This window comes from Spermophilus citellus (genome assembly GCF_964194105.1).
Source record: "Spermophilus citellus genome assembly, chromosome: 8".
Taxonomy (NCBI): Eukaryota; Metazoa; Chordata; class Mammalia; order Rodentia; family Sciuridae; genus Spermophilus; species Spermophilus citellus.
This window is the reverse complement of record NC_138189.1, coordinates 30,296,852-30,315,312: the sequence shown is the minus strand read 5'-3', so window position 1 is coordinate 30,315,312 and position 18,461 is coordinate 30,296,852. Positions and strand designations below refer to the sequence as shown.

Genomic DNA, 18,461 nt, shown 5'->3' with positions numbered 1-18,461 from the left:
ATATTGACAACTTCTCTGGGGGACATAGATTTGGGGTGTCAATATTGTGAATGTCTCCTGCTGTGGTCTGAAGGTTTTTACCCACCCCTAAATTCATGGGTTGAAATCTTACCCCACAGGATGATGGTATTAGGAGGTGGGGGTCTTTGAACGGGATAAGTTGTCTTATAAAAGAGACCCCTCATCACTTCTGCTAATGTGAGGACACAAAAAGAGGCTATCTATGAACCAGGAAGCAGGTCCTCACCAGACCTCAAATCTACTAGCACCATGATCTTGGACTTACCAGCGTCCAGACAAAGAGAAAGAAATTTCTATTGTTTATAAGCCACCCAGTCCAAAATATTTTGTTATAGCAGCCTAAAAGAACAAAGACACCCCAACACAAAATATGTTTTCAACTCGTTTAGCTCTCTGAATTGCAATAATTTGTGGCTTTGTAGATTTTCTCCCTTGTTAGAGAAAAATATACAAGATCAGTGCAGAGTTGCTTCCTCAGATCCTTGTTTCCTTTGAGTTCTGGGTCATTTCTCAGCTCCTGATCTCTCAGAGGCCCCTCACTTCCTTTCCTGTCACTGTCAGCTTCTCCTTTGCAGATTTTATTTTTGCACCACCCACTCAACGGAGGAGGCATGGAGCTAATAGATTTGTGGCAGAGAGAACATCTGTTCAGCCACATAAGTCAAGGCATTCAATCTCATAATTTTGTTGAGAAAGCAAAAAAGAAATAGACATCCTCTACTTGGCAGAGACCCAGTCTGCTTACAGCTTAGTTTTATCTCTTCCCTGTTGTTTTCTGTCTCTGCTCATCTTACAACCCAATTATTTCCGGCTGCCATTTTGTTTGCCCAGTCCTGATACTTTATCAACCATCATCAAGTAACCTCCAGAAGGATGATCATGGTAAAATCAGAAAGGAGGGAAAGTCTGATGTTAGCAGAGAGCAAGAATAAAAGGCTGCCCATAGCCTCCTGCACCCTGGATATTTAGCCATGACCAATCCCACAAGAAGTGGTAACACGGGTCCTAGTTAAGCCATCCTAGAAATGAAGTATATTTTCTATCTGATGATTCAAGTCATCACAGGAAGAGAATTGCCACATCCCTGATTTATTCACTTATGCATCCTCAAATTCTTTTTGTCCAGGATGCTTCTTTTGCCATGATTGACAGAGTTCATGGGCCCTGGAGCTGAATTCATTTATTAGTCTCTTGGAAAGCCATCTATGAAATTGCAGGGGATTGCAGTTGGGGATTATTTCATTAGTCACTTGGGTCTAAGTTCCTTTTTGAGCCTAGAAGTTTCTCTGCTGTCCCCACTCTTGCCCTTTCATCTTATTTCAACTGCAGGTGCACATCAGAAAGACCAGGAAACAAGCAAAGTCCTATCCTCATCTTCTCCTTTTGCATCTCTAAATGCAGCCAAACCTGTGATGCTCTTCTCTCGCCCCAAACATGGAGCTGATGCTCCTTGGCCTTCTGTGGAAAGGCAGTCTAGCAGTGTCCAGGGACAAACAGTGGGACAAGAAGGAAAGAGTCACAGACCACGGATTTCATGTGGGTGGGGGACAATTGATGAAAGAAAGAGGCAGGAATGTTTTTTGTGTCATCTGGTGCTCCTAGTGGTCTCTTCAAAATAACAGAGAGTGGAATGGATCTGAAGGAGAGAAAGGTAGCAGAAGAATCACGCAAGAGGGCTAGAAGAGCAGAGCAGGGTGCCAGCTCTAAATCCCAGCTCTTACCCTTAGATGTGTTTACTTAACTTGTCTTGCCTCAGTTTGTTCATCTAGAAAGTGGGGATAAGAATGCTCTCTACTCAAAAGGTAAGGATTAAATAAATTATCTCATGGGAAGTAGAAGAGTAGCTGACACATAGCCAGGGAAGGGAAGGGAAGCATCAGGAAGAGCCAGGAGGCATCTTTCAGGCCTGACTAAGTATATCATTCTCCTCATTTCAGGCCATGTTGTTAGAAAGCAGTACAGTGCACTAAAAGGGGCCTGGATTGAAAATCCATACACGTTATTATTTGCAAATTAAAAAGTAAACTTAAAAAGATGAACAAATTAGCATAAAGTAAATAAAATGTCTAATCGGTGGAAAGGAATCATATTAGTTATTATAAGGTTAAGGTGCTGTAACAAAGAGCCCCCAAATACCATGGCTTAAAGAAGAATCAAGAGCTGGTTCAAGATGGCTGAACAGAGGCATTCAGCACTCACCTGTTCCTCCACAAAGAACTAAAGTGACAGAGGCATGACTGCATTTTGAGACAAGTGATGATGGGAGAATACTAGAAACCAGCAGGAGAAAATTGAAAACCTTGTAAGATTTAGAGAACTGAGACAAATGAACCATGATTATTTCTGTGTCACATAAGAATCCTGATATGAATACGGGAGTCGGTGAGGAAGCTCTGTTCTTCAATCACTGATTCTTTCCAAGTTACTGCTTTGCCATTCTCTCAGGATCTTGTCAAACTAAATCGCCACCATATCCAGATTTTAGCCAGCACAGAGGAGGCAGACCTAGGTAAGACCTAGGCCCAGAAACAGCACCATCATCTCTACTCACTTGTAACTTGCAGGACTTCATCACAGAGTCACACCTAGCTGCAAGGGAGGCTGGGAATGGAATCTAACTGGGCAGCCATGAACCCAGAAAGAAGAAGAGAGCAGATCTATTCAAAAGTTGGAGGCAAGTTACATAGTCCATTCTGCCTCTCTTTGCCCATTTATTCAACCTTTTCTCTCCCTCCCTTTACCCCACTTTGAGGTATATTATAATTTTGGAAGTTATAAGCAACTGAGAGCAATACAAAATAATTCTCGTCTATAGACATAAAGCTTCTGTCCCTGTTTGGTAGGTTCAACTGACTTACCTACCCCTGTGTGCAAAAGTTAGTTTTATTTTCATTTTTACATCCTTCCTGATATTCCTGATGTACAAATATGTCTGTTCTTTGGAGTATTAGCCAGTTTTCCATCACTATAACAAATAACTGAGAAAAGCAACTTTATTATTATTATTATTATTATTATTATTATTATTATTTTATTTGTGCTGATGGTTTTGAGGTTTTACTCACAGTCACTTGGTGCTGTTATTCTTGGTCCCACAGTGGGGCAGAACATCACGGCAGGGACACATGATAGAACAAAGCTGCTCACCTCATAGTGGCCAGAAAGAAAAGAGAGAAAGAGTGCACACCAGTTCTCAGCTGGACACTCTTTGATTCCACAAGTATTTCCTGAGCACCTACTCTGTGCCAGGCAGCCAGAACTGGAGAGCAGCTATGAACAAGACAGGCTGAGCCCCTGCCCCTATGAAGCAGGTTCACTGTGAAGCTATTAAAGAACTTTGCAGGACTTCTACTTCTCCTCCTAAATCAAGGTTCTTATCATGCCTAATTTTGCATGTTTTAACTGGATTGTTTTCTTTTATAAGGCCCTCAGATTTACATGTGTTTAAGCCACACAAAGCTTGGATCTACCACTGCTGCCATGAATTGACATCCTTCTTGGGAGAAAAAAATTTAAAAAGTTAACAAACAAGTATAGACTTCATCAGTTGGTAATGGCATGATTTAAAAAAAACCAAGAGAAGGAAAGAGGGCTTATTTTATTTGCGCAGTTTGAGACTTCTCGAAGGAGGTATCAGGTGAGCAGAGAGGGAATACAGTGAGCGGTTTCTATTTTTACTACTATAAAGACTACTGTGATTCACCCTCTTGTGCATAAATCTTTGTGTATGTTTCTGATTATTTCTTCAAATCTATTTCTGGTAGTGGAGTTGGTGAGTCAGAAGGACAAATGTTTTTAAGGTTCTTGAAATCACGTACTGAAACTTCTCTTTTACTGAGATTTCTCATTATAGTTGTAAAAGAAGCAATTGACAAAGACTTAAATTTCTAGCATTTTAAAGATGTTCTTCAGCTTTTTCAAAGTTTAAAGATGCTTAAGACTTTTAAGGGCAAGTAAATAAATAAAGCATAAATAACAAAGGAAAACAAAAGACTTTTAAAGGTTACATAGATCCAGACTGCCTGAGCTTCTCTATGCCCAAGGTCCCAACTAGCTCCTTTCACCTCTCACCCCCAAATACCCACTTGCCCTTCTGTATTCTGAAATTGTTTCTTAAGTCATGGAATTTTAGTGTGAGAAGGAACCTTGCTGAAGTTCCTTCCCTTTCAATGGACTGATGAGTTCTTTCCATTTCCGCATTTTATAGTTGGGAAAACTGAACCCCAGAAATACTGCAGACTTGCCCTTAGCCTCATGTGGGGTCATGGTCAAGCCAAGATAAAGCTCCATGTCCCAGATCCTATTTCTGTAGCCAGAACCAATGGCAAATGAAATGTGCACACAGTGTTTTGCGGTGTCAGGACTGCAGTGCAAGTTTAGAATCAATAGCCGTGGATGTGGCCTGCCCTGCTCCCCCACCTCATGGATGAGGACTAGCATTTGTCAAGCAATAAGCATAAAGGGTATAGGATAGTGCCAGGATATCGCAAGTGATGTTCAAATGCTGGTGCCGGATACTACTTTGGTGGCAGAGCAAGGGGCACATCCCAAGGCCAGATGTTGGCCCTCCTGGGAAAGGGCACAGGTGACAGGTATTGGGGCCTATAGTCCTGGACAAAAGATTTGGCAGAAAGACGCTGGCCATTACATCCATGGAACCTCTGGAGCTGAGAAGGAGTCACATGAGACCACCCGGAGACACAGAGAGCTTCAGCTCGAGTCAAGGGAACAGCAGGAGAATGTGGCCCAGCTGGAGTCTCCGAGGCCCACGGCAGGGTCACCTCTCATCGGCTGCCAGGCCCCTCAGGGAGGCCAGCTGCCCAGCCCAGAGGGCTCGGGCCACCCAGCCACATGAGAACTCTTACGCCCTTACCTCTCCCTTTCCTGGGCTTCCTTCCAGGCATGGAGGGAAAGGGCAGGTGGCAAGGGAGGGGAGGGGAGCTGGAGAAAGGGGAGACGGAAAGAGCCATGCCCCTCCCCCAGGGCCGGCTGGGTCCCAGCCAAGGAGAGGATTTGAGGCTAAATCAATTTCGGAGATTTGATATTACCTGAGGTTTGGAATGCGAAGATCTGAATGGAAGCTGCCTTTTGAAACTGAAAAGGTTTTTTTAAATTGCCTGAATGTGAAGATGAGGTCACAGTCCTGCCCAAGTCATCAGGGTGGGTGATCAGGATTTCTGGCCCCAACAAATGGAATTGGAAGGAGAGATGCCACAAAACTTGGATCTGTCCCCAGTTCCCTCATGGGCAGACAGGCAATAGAGAGAGACAGAGACACATGGGTAGGTTACATCCATAAGGTTGTTGTTTTATTCACAACCTGGGTTGTGGTTTTTCAGTGTGCCAGGTACTTGTGATTTGAACTCGATAGTCATTCTGACTGTTACAGACATGCAGTGGACCTTCTAGATAACCACTTTCAATTGACAGGACTCATTTCGATCCTTCTCTCATGCCGTCACTCATGAGTCAACAGTGGTTTTTGGACTTTCTTTTAAGCCTCCTCTTCCGGGTTGCACACGTGAAAGTTTCATTCGCTAAAATCCTTTCACTCCCGAGAGGCCCAGCTCTTTTATATAGACCAATATTACCCTGAACACAGCCTGAGCTCACAGCTGTAACCACTGGCTCCTAATGTCTCTGAGCTATAGAGGCCCACACAGTTTGCATCCTCCTCTGGCCTCCCCCAGATTACCACTGAAAGCCCATACAGATAATTCAGTGGTTCATCACTTATTGGGTTGGGTACCCTTTATATACCAATAATCCTAAGAGTGCTGGAGATACAGATGCACCCACCACCTATGATTCCATAATTCTATGGAGGTAGAATGATTTTGATAATAAGTGACAAGCACAATACTGACCCCGTATACTTAGCACACACAAAAGTGAGGTGCTAAGCAACTCAGTGAGACCCTGTCTCCAAATAAAATACAAAAAAAGGGCTGAGGATGTGGATCAGTGGTTGAGTGCCCCTGAGTTCAATCCCTGGTACCCCTCCAAATAAATAAATAAAATTTCTAGTTTTCACTCTTCAGTTATGACAAGGTGCAACTCGTGTTGAAATTTAATACTCATCAAGAGTTATTAGGAGGATGGAAATGTAACCTGTTAATTGTACTTGGAGAGAGACCCTGGGAGGTTATTAAGATTAGATGAACTCATGATGGTGGAGCTCTCATCCAACAGGACTGTGGTCTTATAGGACAGACCTGACTCTGAGGCTCAGTCCCTGTCACCATGTGATGCCCTCCACTTCCATGAAAGGCTGCAACCCTTTTTCAGATGCCAAGCAGATACCACCAGCACCATGCTCTTGGATTTCCAAAACTATGAGCTAAAGAAATCTTTTAAAAAAATAAAATAAAATTTCCGCCGGGCACAATGGTACACACCTATAATCCCAGCAGCTTGGAAGGCTTTGGCAGGAGGATCCTGAGTTCAAAGCCAGCCTTAGCAAAAGTGAGATGCTAAGCAATTCAGTGAGACCCTGTCTCTAAAATACAAAAAAAGGGCTGAGGATGTGGATCAATGGTTGAGTACCCCTGAGTTCAATCCTTGGTACCCCTCCAAATAAATAAATAAATAAATAAATAAATAAATAAATAAATAAATAAATAAATAAAATTTCTAGTCTTCACTATTCAGTTATGACAACAGTAAATAGACTAAGGTCAGTTACTTGGTAATGGGTTAAATCAGCTTCACCAAAAAGAAGACCATGATCCCTGGAAGGACCAGTAGGACTTTCCCAGGCAGCTGAAGGGAGTTGGAGCAGGCAGAGAACTAGCTCTTACAAAGGTACTGCATGAGTCAGGATAACCTCATTTACACTGCGGTAACAAAATAGCCCTCTGAAGCTTAATAGAGGTCAGGTTATCACAAACCACACACCCAATGCAGGCCAGCTGAGCAGCAGGAGTTGAGGGAAGGCTCTGCTCCATTCAGTGACTTGGGGATCCAGGGGAGAGAGTCTTACAGTTGTGCCGCCTGGACCAGGTGACTTCTAAATTGGGATTGCAGGAAAACAAAAAGGTCAGAAGGTTATATGGTGGTTGTTAAACACTTCCACTCAGAGGCCATGCATATAATTTCCATTCACAGCCCATTGTCCAGAACTGATCACATACCTCAGGGATGCAAACTGGGAAAGTGACATGTACAGGAACTCATGGTTCTTCCATGAGATGTAAATGTTTCCACTACCAGCACAAAGGCATAAAGTCTTTTCCTGGGTTAGGGAATTGTGAGTAGTTCAAAATGATTGGAGATGAGTAGAAAGAGGAGGTGTCAAAAGATTGGTTAGGAGAGGGAAGGAAGAGATGAAATCTTGAGTGTTGTGCATAGGAGTTTGAACCATCTGTGTGCAGAGCTTTTACCATGAAGGGCTGGCCCTTCATGGTCATATTTGTGTTTTACATTCATCTCTCATACAGCAATATGGAGAATGAATTGGAAGGGAGTGCATAGGAGAGATGGTAAGGCCAGTTTGATTCCTACAATTGTCCAGGTTAAAGATGATGAAGGAACTAGAGTAGGGTCATTGGGGATGAATATGAGAAATGTCAAACAGTAGTTTAATGGAACTTCGTGACTACTTAGATATGGAAGATGGAGAATAGAATGAATTCCAGGTTTCTGCTTTAGATGGGCCTTGGTGCCACCAATCAAGATAAGGAGAGCAGAAAGGTCTTAGTCTGTTTGGGCTACCATACCAAGATACCTTAGCATGGGTGGCTTATAAACTGCCAACTTATTTCTCACTTTTGGAGGCTGGGCAGTCCATGATGGAGGCTCCATCAGATTTGCTATACAATGAGGGCTGTCTTTCTCGTTGAAGGGAACTTCTCACTGAGTGCTCACATGGTGGAAGGGGTGAATGAACTCCCTCAGGCCTCTTTGATAAGGACACTAATTCCACTCATGAGGGCTCCATCCTTATGACTTGATTGTTTCCCAGAGACTCCCACCTCTTGTATACTTTCAATATTAACATTTGGCTGAGAAATGGAAGGCCTCCAATTTATTTTGGTTTTCCTATAAATTGCATTCAGTCATTTCCAAGTCATCTGGCTTTGTGTCTCACCCTAATAGGAAGCTGATAAAAGTAGACTTCTGTAAGCCCTACTGTGTGCTACCAGGCATCCTCCCTCGAAATCAGGGCAGGAACTGCAATCCTGCTACACTTATGGAAAAACAGCAAGTTGGAGCAGACACAAACTGCAAAAAGGCACATGATCTAGGTCACATGAGTCATGCACAGACCCAAGTTCTGCAGGAAGCAAGAGCCCTAGAACCTTTCCTGCCCAGGGTAGCTGTTGAGGCCACTAGTTCAGGACTTCCCCAGGCACCGGCCAGCTGTGCTGCCCTTTCAGGGAAACATCTTACCTCTTACCCCAAACTCTGACATCCTGGAAGTAACAGAGAAGGGCTGGTCCTTCATGGACCCTCTCCCACCCCCAGCCACAGGCTCTTGCCAAGAGCAGCCAAACTGAGCCAGCCCACGTTCTGAGCGCCTGTGGGCTGGCCACGCCTGCCCCACCCAGCCTCCTGTGAGCACTGAAGTCAACAGGCACAGAAAATCAGACAGGCCATCCTGGGAGAGGGGAAGGGAAAAACAACCAGCAGCTGCTGCCTAATTGGCATTCTAAATAGCTGGAGGCTTCCAAGCACAGAAGTGAACTAAATGAGCTTTCTTTCCCCTTCAGGGTGGAGTGCGGGCTCCAGGTCTCCACCCGTCACACCCAAGCTGCAGCTATTTATAATATCTAAATGCCAGATGGGACCTGCCAAGGGAAACAGGGCTGGACAAAAAGCAATGGCTGGACAAAAAGCAATGGCCCGACGTGTCCACTCCCCGATCCTGAAGGGACCTGGGGGGCCGTGGGGTCCAAGCACAGAGCTGCAGAGGATCCCAGACTCCCCAGCCTACAGAAGGCTCTGAAGAGCACGCTGGTGGGAGCTTCGCCACACAGGGCTGGGTGCTGGGCCCAGACTCAGGCTGTACCTGTTGGGTTAGGGACAGCCAGCAGAGCATAGGAGTGCTCCCGGGCGGCATGTGTTGGGGATGGACACACAGCCAGATGGGGTAGCTGGGGCGGCAGCTGGGGCCAGGCAGTAGTTGGAACAAGGTTATACATACATGATGGTCCAGAGTGGGCCCAGAGTTGTGGGGACAAATCCTGATTTCCTCTCTGTGTGGCTCTCTGCCTGTCAGTAGCCCCACAGAGACGTGACCCTCTTATTTGTGAAAAACAGCTGGATGGTATTTCTGAGACATAGACAGTAAATGCTTGGGATAGTTCTGTATGTGGAGCCGCAGATGTTCCTATAGACTTTGTGCCTGGACTCAAGGCCTCTCTGTTGTCTGTCTGCACCAGTGATTCCCAGGGCCAGCCTGGGTCCCTTCCTCCTAAGGACATCTCACTTCCCACTTCCTACCCCTGATGTGCCTGGCAGAACAAAAGGCAAGCTTGCACTAACAGTCATCGGAAACAGACACCAGAGAAAACCCCATTCACCTCCTGCTGGGTCTGCCCCAGCTGGGCTGCTCTGCTAGCAAGTGAAATCCTTTCTTTCCAGTGAAAGCCCCAAAGCCCTCCTCTCAATTCCCTAATGAGACTCTCCCCTCTGATCTCAGCACCTCCCCAACCTCCCCTGTCTAACCTCTCCTAACCCTGAGGCCACACTGACATTTCTTTCAGCACTCCCAGAAATACAAAGTGACACGCCTATAATCCCAGCTATTTGGGCGTCTAAGGAAGGAGGATCACAAGTTCAAGGCCAGCTGGGCAATTTAGTGAGATCCTGTCTCAAAATGAAAAATAAAAAGGGATAGGGATGTATTTCAGTGGTAGAGCACCCCTGGGTTTAATCCCCAGTACAGGGAAAAAAAAAAAAAAAAAGGAAAAGAAAAAGAAATATGATACAAAGCACACAGTACACTTCAAGTTTTCTAGCAGTCACATTAGTAAAAATGAAAATTTGAAAGATGAAATTAAGTTTAATATTTTATTTAATGCAGTCCATCAAAAACAGTACTGTTTTGAAATGTATTAATATAAACATTATTAACGAGACATGTGGAGAGTAGTCTGTGCCCTGGTCGGAGTCATTCCATGATGAATGGCGCAACAATTTTCAGGCTGAGCCTCACCGGCTAGGCTACTCCAATGGGTAAAGCAGTACTTGGCCATAAGCTACTCCATGTTGAGTTTAGGTGCTGAGGTAAATGACTCCACATCTAGTTTATACAAGTAAACAACCACCATCTGCTTAGCACAACCATAAGGCACAAACTGATAAACTAATCACACTAATAAAAAAGGCCACCTGTGAACTTATTAATCAGAGCATATGGATGTACAGGTGTATCCAACTCATATCAGAAAAACCACGTTCATGAGCTTTTCGAATTCACCAGATCACCTAATGAAGCAACCCCATTACCTGAGGCCCATAAAGGAGGAGCACCCCAAGACTGGACACGGGGCACCCTGAACCTGTCACTTGGTCATTCCTTGTCACAAGCCTTGCCCAGAGAAAGCCACAGTGATGAACCTCTGAATCTGTCCTTGGGTTTCAGTACAACATGGTTTCTCCTGCCCGGGACGACCATGCTCGGCCTACTCCAAGATGACACTCCATACTGACACTTGGAAACTCTGTCCGGTCCATGCGGACCCTGCCCAGAATAAATTCCTGCACTTTGGCAGCTCTGTACCTTGAATAAGTTCTTTGGCTGGTTGTCATCTGATCACCTACAGCGATCCTTTGCATTCATCTCTTCTCTCTGACTTTGCTCTCAGCTCAGCCTCCTCAACCCCTGTGGCTGCCTTAACCCTTTCTTAGCCTTTCTGTAACCTGTCCATATAATTTTCTAAAGTGTGATGTTTGACTGGAGTGTTAGAGATATTAGTAATTAAGATTGGAAAAAAAGAACCTGTGATTACGCTACTCATGACTACATCAGGTGACCCGTGAGTATTCAACAAACTGTGCTGGCTGAAAGTGGTGTAGCCTGTGAATTTATTGTTACTCAATAAACCGTGACTTTGTGGAATGACACAAATATGTTTTGTCTATGCTAATGGCAAGGATCACTCACGACAGATATATTGTGTTCCCTTTTCATAGTATGCAAAGTCTGATGTGTATGTCATACGATAGTGTCTCTCCATCTGGACTAGCTACATTTCTGTCCCTTTTGTCCAGGGGCTATAATCCTGGGCAGTACAATCCTACAGCATTGACTTGATTTGCATCTTATGGTTGGGGGGTCTTCAGCTGGAGTCTTTGCTGCCCTGGGGTACAGATGTAGGGATGCTGGGGAGGGGCCGGGAGCAGCGTTCTCACTGCAAGCCAGACTGAGGAGGGCGGCAGGAAAGACCACAGACAAGGATGGAGCCAGGAGAGGAAGGATCCAGACAGAAGCCATTTAATATGGCAAAGAATCTAACCGTTCTATGCTTCTTTTCGGGCATCTTTCTGGGTCCTCTGTGGTCTGAGTGCTAGTCTGGGGGTGGGAATGCATGGTGGGTACCGTGAATAAACACAGAAAGTATCCACACTCCCCCCAGAACCTCAGGCCACCGGGACTCTGCCCATTCTGCGTCGAGACCCTCTCTCAGAGGGCACCGGCTTCTCTGTCCTTCCTGACTCTCACAGATGCAGCGAAGCTTCTGAGGAGGGAAAAAACAGGAAGCCAAAAGAATGAGAGGGGAGAGGCTGAGGCACCATCTGGAGGACACCGCAGCCTTGCCCTGCAGCCTCAGGAGGTAGGGGACAGCTTCTTGGGCTTCCAGAATGTTTCTGGGTTTGTGGCCTTTGAAGGCTCTGTGGGCCTCTGCCTATGAGAAAATGTTTCTAAACATACATATGAGAAATATTTTCTTTTGGTGCTCTTAGGACTTGAGCCCATTTAGATCTGATCCTCTCCATGAACACCGAGGGGCTTCCTGACTGGGTTAGTGTTTGTGGTGACAGCCGCACAGCCCCAGTACACCTCAGGCTGAGGATGCCTGCCTTGGACAGAGAATGCTGGAACCTCCCGGCAAACTCTGGAGAGGGCTAAGATGTGAGGTCGTGGCTGGGCCTACCCCCTTCAAGCCTGGGCGGGGACCTGTAGTTTCACACACGTCTCCACCCTGCTGGCACAGACCTGGAACCTTCCCAAACCTAGAATCGGCCTGACTTTTCCAGGCATTCACTCCTCTCTTCCCTCCACAGTCACCGCCTGCCAAGATACTTACTTGGAGGATCTGGAATCAGAGTAGTAAAAGAAATCGTCACTTCTGCTCTAGGGAGATTTATGGTGACAGCTTGAATCAAATGATCTCTTCTGGCCAACATGTGCAGCCTTGCCCTCAGGCAGGTACCAGTCGCCTGGGAACTGAGTGATTGGGAAGACCTAGGCTTACTTGATTTTTGTCTCGGCTTCTTCTATGTCCATCCCAAAAAAGGAACACATGGACACCTTTCTCCAGAAGATAAAATTTCCCCAGAGAAATTGCTAGAGTGCTCTCCCTTGAAAAATAATTTGCTTTCTTATCACAAGAAAAATCTCAAAAATTAAAATGCTGAGGAAATGAGGTTCTTCTGATAACTGATCTTTTCTGGTTAACAGGAAACTATTTTATTTTAACCAGTGATGCTGAAAATCTCCGTCTCATGGACCAGCGCCTGGGCCTGTTTTTAATCATTCGGGACCCTGCTGGGTTACAGGCCACCGTACATCCAGATGGTAGAGGCTGCGACACGTGGCACATAAGCCTCAGAGACAAACCTGATTCCAGACCTGCCACTAGATGCTGGAGTCTTGTTTCTGTTTGGTTTTAACCAGTTCCTTTATATGAGATCCTTTTGTTGTAGTGTGTCCCCATTCCCCCAAAACAAAGCCTAAAAATTCAACTTTAGGGCTCCAGTTAAACTAGGTTCCAGTTAATGCCTGGTCCTAGTTGGACCCAAACTCCTAGTTGGCTCCTATGAAGCTCCTGACCACGTTTTAAGTATGCAATGACTTTAGCATTCACTTGGCCCGGGCATTTCATTTGGCTCCCTGTGAAGTCATAGAAATTCTAGTTATTTCTGCAGTGTGTGATTGCTTGGTTTATTTATAAGGATCATCCATGGGGATGGAAATTTTCTTGCGTCTGGAGCTGTATATATTATCACAATTATGAAATATTTATGTTCTTAGATCAGCTTAAGCTGATAAGGCACTTTTAAGCCATTAAAAAATCTTGTAAATCAAGATAGTTTAGATAAGAATATGATTTTTCTGGTGGGGGATAAATCAGCTGACTCTGTGGCCTCTCCCTTGATTGAGCCATAACAGTAAGTGGGCGTGAACATTATGCAGCTCTTTTCAGAAGGAGGGTTCCCTGGTGAGGAAGAGAGCTGTCAGCCTCCCTTGTCTCTTCTGGCTCCCACCCCAGCTGGAACATAAAGCCCCCAGGAACCTGGGGAGATGGGACTGTCATAGAGACAGAATGACCAGCGATGAATGTTCCAGACCATGGCACCTATTCTCAAGCACACTGGGCACAACAAAATAATTTATATTATGAAGGGTTGAATATACTTAAGGATTTAAAACCCAAGCACAAGTCTATTAGAAAGCAAGTTCTGGGAGTCTCTATCAAAAATGGAAGACATATTTCAATTGTTCAGTGAATATTTGAGCATCTCGTATGCCCAGGTGTTGTTGTAGGATAGAACAGTGAGGAAAGCAGGCCTTGCCCCACTAATCTTCCTTTTCTCTGGCCAAGACAAATAATAAGCAATCAAACTTGGAATAGGTTGTTGGAGTAAGGAACCCGGATGGGAAAAGGAGGGTACAGGCATCAGAAGGAAGGGGCAGACGCTGTGGGGTGAGCTGCCAGGGTGGTCAGGAGTAACATTTGAGCTGAGACCTGAGTGAAGTCATTACTCTGTGTGGTGGGAGGAGGTGGAGGGAGCTCTGGAGGACTTCATTTTTGTCTTGTATGCTTCTGTTGTAGGCTGGAGCATCCGTCACATGTGTGGAACATATCTACCAAGGGGGGAAACATGTTACACACATGTTGAAAAAGGTAGAAAGCAGGTGTGTTAGCTTTTTGTTGCTTTGACTAAAATACTTGATATGAGTAATTTAAAACAGGAATAGTTTGTTAGGGCTCGTGTTTCAGAGGTCTCAGTCCACGGGAGGCTGACTCACTGCTGTGGGCCTGAGGTCAGGCAGAACCTCACGGCAGTGAGGCCTTCGAGGAAGGCTGCCCAGCTCAAGGCTGCTGAGAAGCAGGGAAAGAGCAGGCAAAGCACCAGGGAAATATAAATCCCAAAGACACACCCCGGTTACCTATTTTCTCTAGCCATATCCTACCTGCCTACAGTTACCTCCATGAATCCATTCAAATTGGTAATCTCTATTAATCCACCAATTAGATTACAGCTCTCATAATCTAATTGTCCCGGCCCCCAAATTCCCGCAGGAACTTTGGAGTGACACCTCATATCAAACCATAAAACTGGGTTTCTTTACGGTAGGACTTCTCAGTACCCTTAACACATGCTAACAGACTTTTAATCTTTCTGAGAAACAAAATCCTTAAAATGGTGGTCTTCAGCACACTTTCAAGCATCACTGATGTAGCCAAGGTGGCCTCATTGAACCTTCCTGGTCCAAGAAGCAGTTAGAGGGGGCTAAGGCTGGACCCAGCCAAGAAAATCTATTCCCAGCACACTGCAGGCCTCACACTGTCCCACGCTCAGCTGGCAGCCCTGCCCTCAGATACGCCAGCTCTTACAGGTGTGTGCAAATAGGGCGAGGTGTCTGCCTTGCAGGGTCTCTCCCAACTTCTCTGCCTTCTCTTGCTCCCTCCATGTTTTGAGACAGGTTTTTCTTCTTCCTCTCACCTGCTTCTGTGTTGTTTTTAATTTAGGGACAAGTGGGTGTGGGGGCGTTAAAATTTAATTCACAGTGATCATTAATTTTTAAATTTCATGTATTTATCCCAAAGATACTCAGGTACACAGAGCTCCTAGTGACCTATCAAAAACAATGAAAGTTCAATGATTTTTACCCTCAACACTTGCTACCCAACCAGTAGCTATAATCACATCTTTCCCTGTAAATGAGTTAATATTCATCCTAGTGGCTAATAACAGTGGCTGACATATGGCAACTCGACTACTGTATCATTATACTACATACTCAACGTTTCTAACTATTTAACAATTTCCAAAATTACTCAGATTTTCAATAGCTGGATTTATACTATGAACACAGAATAAACAAGTCTCATGACCTGCAAAATATGAAGGTCTTTATAGCAATCAGAAAGCAAGAATAAAACTATAAATCAATAAAGAGGCTCTTCACACTCATGGCTGTTGCTAACCCAGGCGTCTCCCATTCTGTGCTCATCCAGTGGGACTCTTCCTCTGTACAGTGTTCTCAAACTGGAGCATGCATCAGAATCCCCTGAAGGACTTGTTAAAAGAGTGTCAATCCCACCCTGCAGAATTTCTGAGCTAGTAGGTTGAAGAAGAACCAATTAATGCATTTCTGGCAAGTTTCAGTAGACATGGACACCATTGGTCTGTGGTCTATACTTTGGGACCCACTGCCCTATGTGTGAGTTTATAATCTGACATAAAAGTGCATCTTGCTCAAATCAGGTCACTTGTCAATGTCAATCAAAGTCCTGCCATTCACTGCATTTCAAAGGCATGCTCCCTAGATCTCCATATAGGTCTCTGATATAAATGTTCACTGGCTGGCTAAGGACCCACAAAATACACTGTCCTTTAATAAATTAAAACCCAGATCAGGAAATTAAATTCATGGCTTTTAGGCTCACCTCAGTCTATTATCAATTACAGCAGTAGTTTTCAATCTTAGCTAAACTTTAAAATCACTGGGGAGTTTAACAAACAAGAACAACAATGTCTAGGCTCTACCCCAGGGAGTCTGAGTTTATTACCCACATTGGTACTGTTAAAAATCTCCCAGGGTTATTCTAACATACAACTGAGACTCAGAAGCACCATCTACAGTTCTACAAGTTTATCTTGTTAAGTCCACCCATCTGGACTGCCCTGTCCATGTTACTTTTCTTTAATAAGCTTTATTTTAAGCTATTGAAATAGATGTTATCAAAAGCTTTTCTTGCACCAAAGTTTGCTTTCCCACAGCTTCCCATCTTATGTTTGGTTGCTGAACTTTCAGAAACATAAAATTATATTGGCCCAGCATGAAATGATCTTAGGGACTCATAATGATTCTAAAGATCACCCATTTTAAATGTTTACAATCTGGAGAGGAATTTTGCCTGAGGTGATTTCAAGCTCACAGAACTGGATCCATTTAACTTATAGCATCATCGTGTAATGACAACAGTTATTGTTTGTTAACTTGGTGTCAGCCACAGAGTTCTTTGCTTTTCATAAATATTCACACAACAGTCCCTCGAAATGTTATTTCCATTTAACAGACAATCAGGGTTGGATTCCATTGACACCAGGGCCTGTCCTTTATACCCACTGGATGTTGCTTCAATTTATAGTCACCAAGTTCTATCTTGTTCCTCACATATTTTGAGGATGTTATAGATTTGAGAAATTATGAAATAACTGGACCAAAGTAAAACTGACGAGGGTCAAAACGAGACATGGATCAGAACCATGGCCAATGGGAAGGCCACCAATTTGGATTTGAATGTTCTGAAAATGTCAGGTCAAAATAGGATCACATGTTCAGTTGCACAGCCAAAATGGAACTAAAAGCAAACATAGTTTGGGAGAAGAACCTGAAAAGTTCGGGGGGCTTCTTCAACAAGGCACCAAGGATTTAAGGACATTCCCACAGTCCATGCAGACAGGTTTCACTTGGCTCTGTGAGCCACAATTCTTTTTCTCTTGTTCACATTTTCTCTGTACCCTGAAATGTCATTTGAATAAAGTCTGGATTTACTTTTAGAGAGTTTCACAAAGTTTCCTTACACTCTCATGCCATGAAATCACACCTGACTTTCCTCCAGATGTTGAGGAAGGTCTTTCCAGTGCCTAGCTTCCCCTTGTTGATCATCACAGCATGAAGTCGACCAGGCTGGGTCTGCAGGCTGGCTGTGGGATATGCAGGTGAGGCCATCGTCATCTGAAACAAGGCCAGGCCCTGCCAGGCGCTGCACTGTACTGTCTCACCATCTTACCAACTCCTGTCTCCTTGCAGTTTGATGCTAAATTGAGAAGATCAGAGTCCCTTGTGTACACTGAAGTAGTAGATCAAGACAATAACTTACCTTTTCTATTTATGGGACAATACAGTAATAGGAAATTTATCCTCAAAAGGATTGTTTTTTGTTATCTGAAAAAGACATGCTGTTAAGTGGGTGTCTTTCTCTGTTTGAGCTGCTTAGACTGGGTGATTTATTGTATTATATTTATTATAGGAGTTTATTGCTCATAGTTCTGGAAGCTGGGAATTCCAAAACCAAGACACAGGAGGATGAGGGCCCATTCTTCATAGATGATGGGCACCTCCTTGCTGCATCTTCCCATGGTGGAAGGGCACAGCGGCTCCCTGGAGCTTCTTTTATAAGGACACTAATCTCCTTCATGAGTGGAGCACTCACGACTCAGCCACTTCCCAGAGAACCTCACCTCTTAATGCAAGCACACTAGATATTGGGATCCAACATAGAATTTTAGTGGGACACCAACATTCAGACCATAGCAGATTTGAAGTTTTTGAAAGGACTTGTTACAAGACACAATGCATCTTTCAGAAAGGAGCCTTCCCTCTTCTATTAAACTTCTCAGAATACCCCCACCCCACTCCTTTGTTAACTGGTTCCTTTTCTTATCCTTCCAGTCTCCCTGGAATCCCAGCTCCTCAGTGAGGCTTCTCTTTGTGGAAACCCCCTACCCTGTGATAGATCTTGTTTACTCATTCCTATCTCCGATCCCCTCCTAGAAAAAAAGCTCAGTGAAGGCAGACACTGAACAGATGGCCTGAGAACCTAGCGTAAGACTTGGTATGTAGTAGGGAGCACCAAAACCCTTGTTAGGAAGAGGCGGCTGGCAAGCAGGTGAGACATGTTGGCTGTGGAACTGCTCCTGAAGAGACAGGGAGGTCCGGCTCAACTGTGAAGACAGGGCTTATTGAAGAGAGAGGAATTCTAAGTGGAAAAGCTAACTTTATCCTTCTGAGTAACCAGGCTGTTTAGATGGAGTGTATGAAAAGTAGTAGAGTTGATGGCCGTGTACTTCAAAGGAAGGAAAACAGGTGATACCCTTCTCATAGAAAATTCAGGCAGAACTGAGGTGAACAGAATTTGATACCAGTCAATAGACCTCCAAGCAAACTTGCCTCTACCCTCCTAATGTACCACTTCACCATCTGCACACGTTTTCAAAATAGGACATTGGGGTGTCACCCTGCAGAGCTGGAGCTG

The 18,461-nt window shown here is 44.5% G+C and overlaps 1 protein-coding gene across 2 annotated transcripts in view; it reads right to left on the bottom strand.

The window, feature by feature from the left end:
- The window catches only part of TBC1D1 (TBC1 domain family member 1), a 294,222-nt gene that overhangs the window by 26,200 nt on the left and 249,561 nt on the right, over positions 1 to 18,461 (bottom strand). The window contains exon 24 of one of the 2 annotated variants that reach the window (XM_081303872.1): positions 13,898 to 14,056. The exons of the other annotated variant lie outside the window; for it this stretch is intronic. Within the exon in view, the coding sequence (XP_081159998.1) occupies positions 13,913 to 14,056 (144 nt within the window). The 3' untranslated portion in view covers positions 13,898 to 13,912. Of the gene's footprint in view, positions 1 to 13,897; positions 14,057 to 18,461 lie in introns of those variants that run through there. 2 annotated transcript variants of the gene reach the window in all.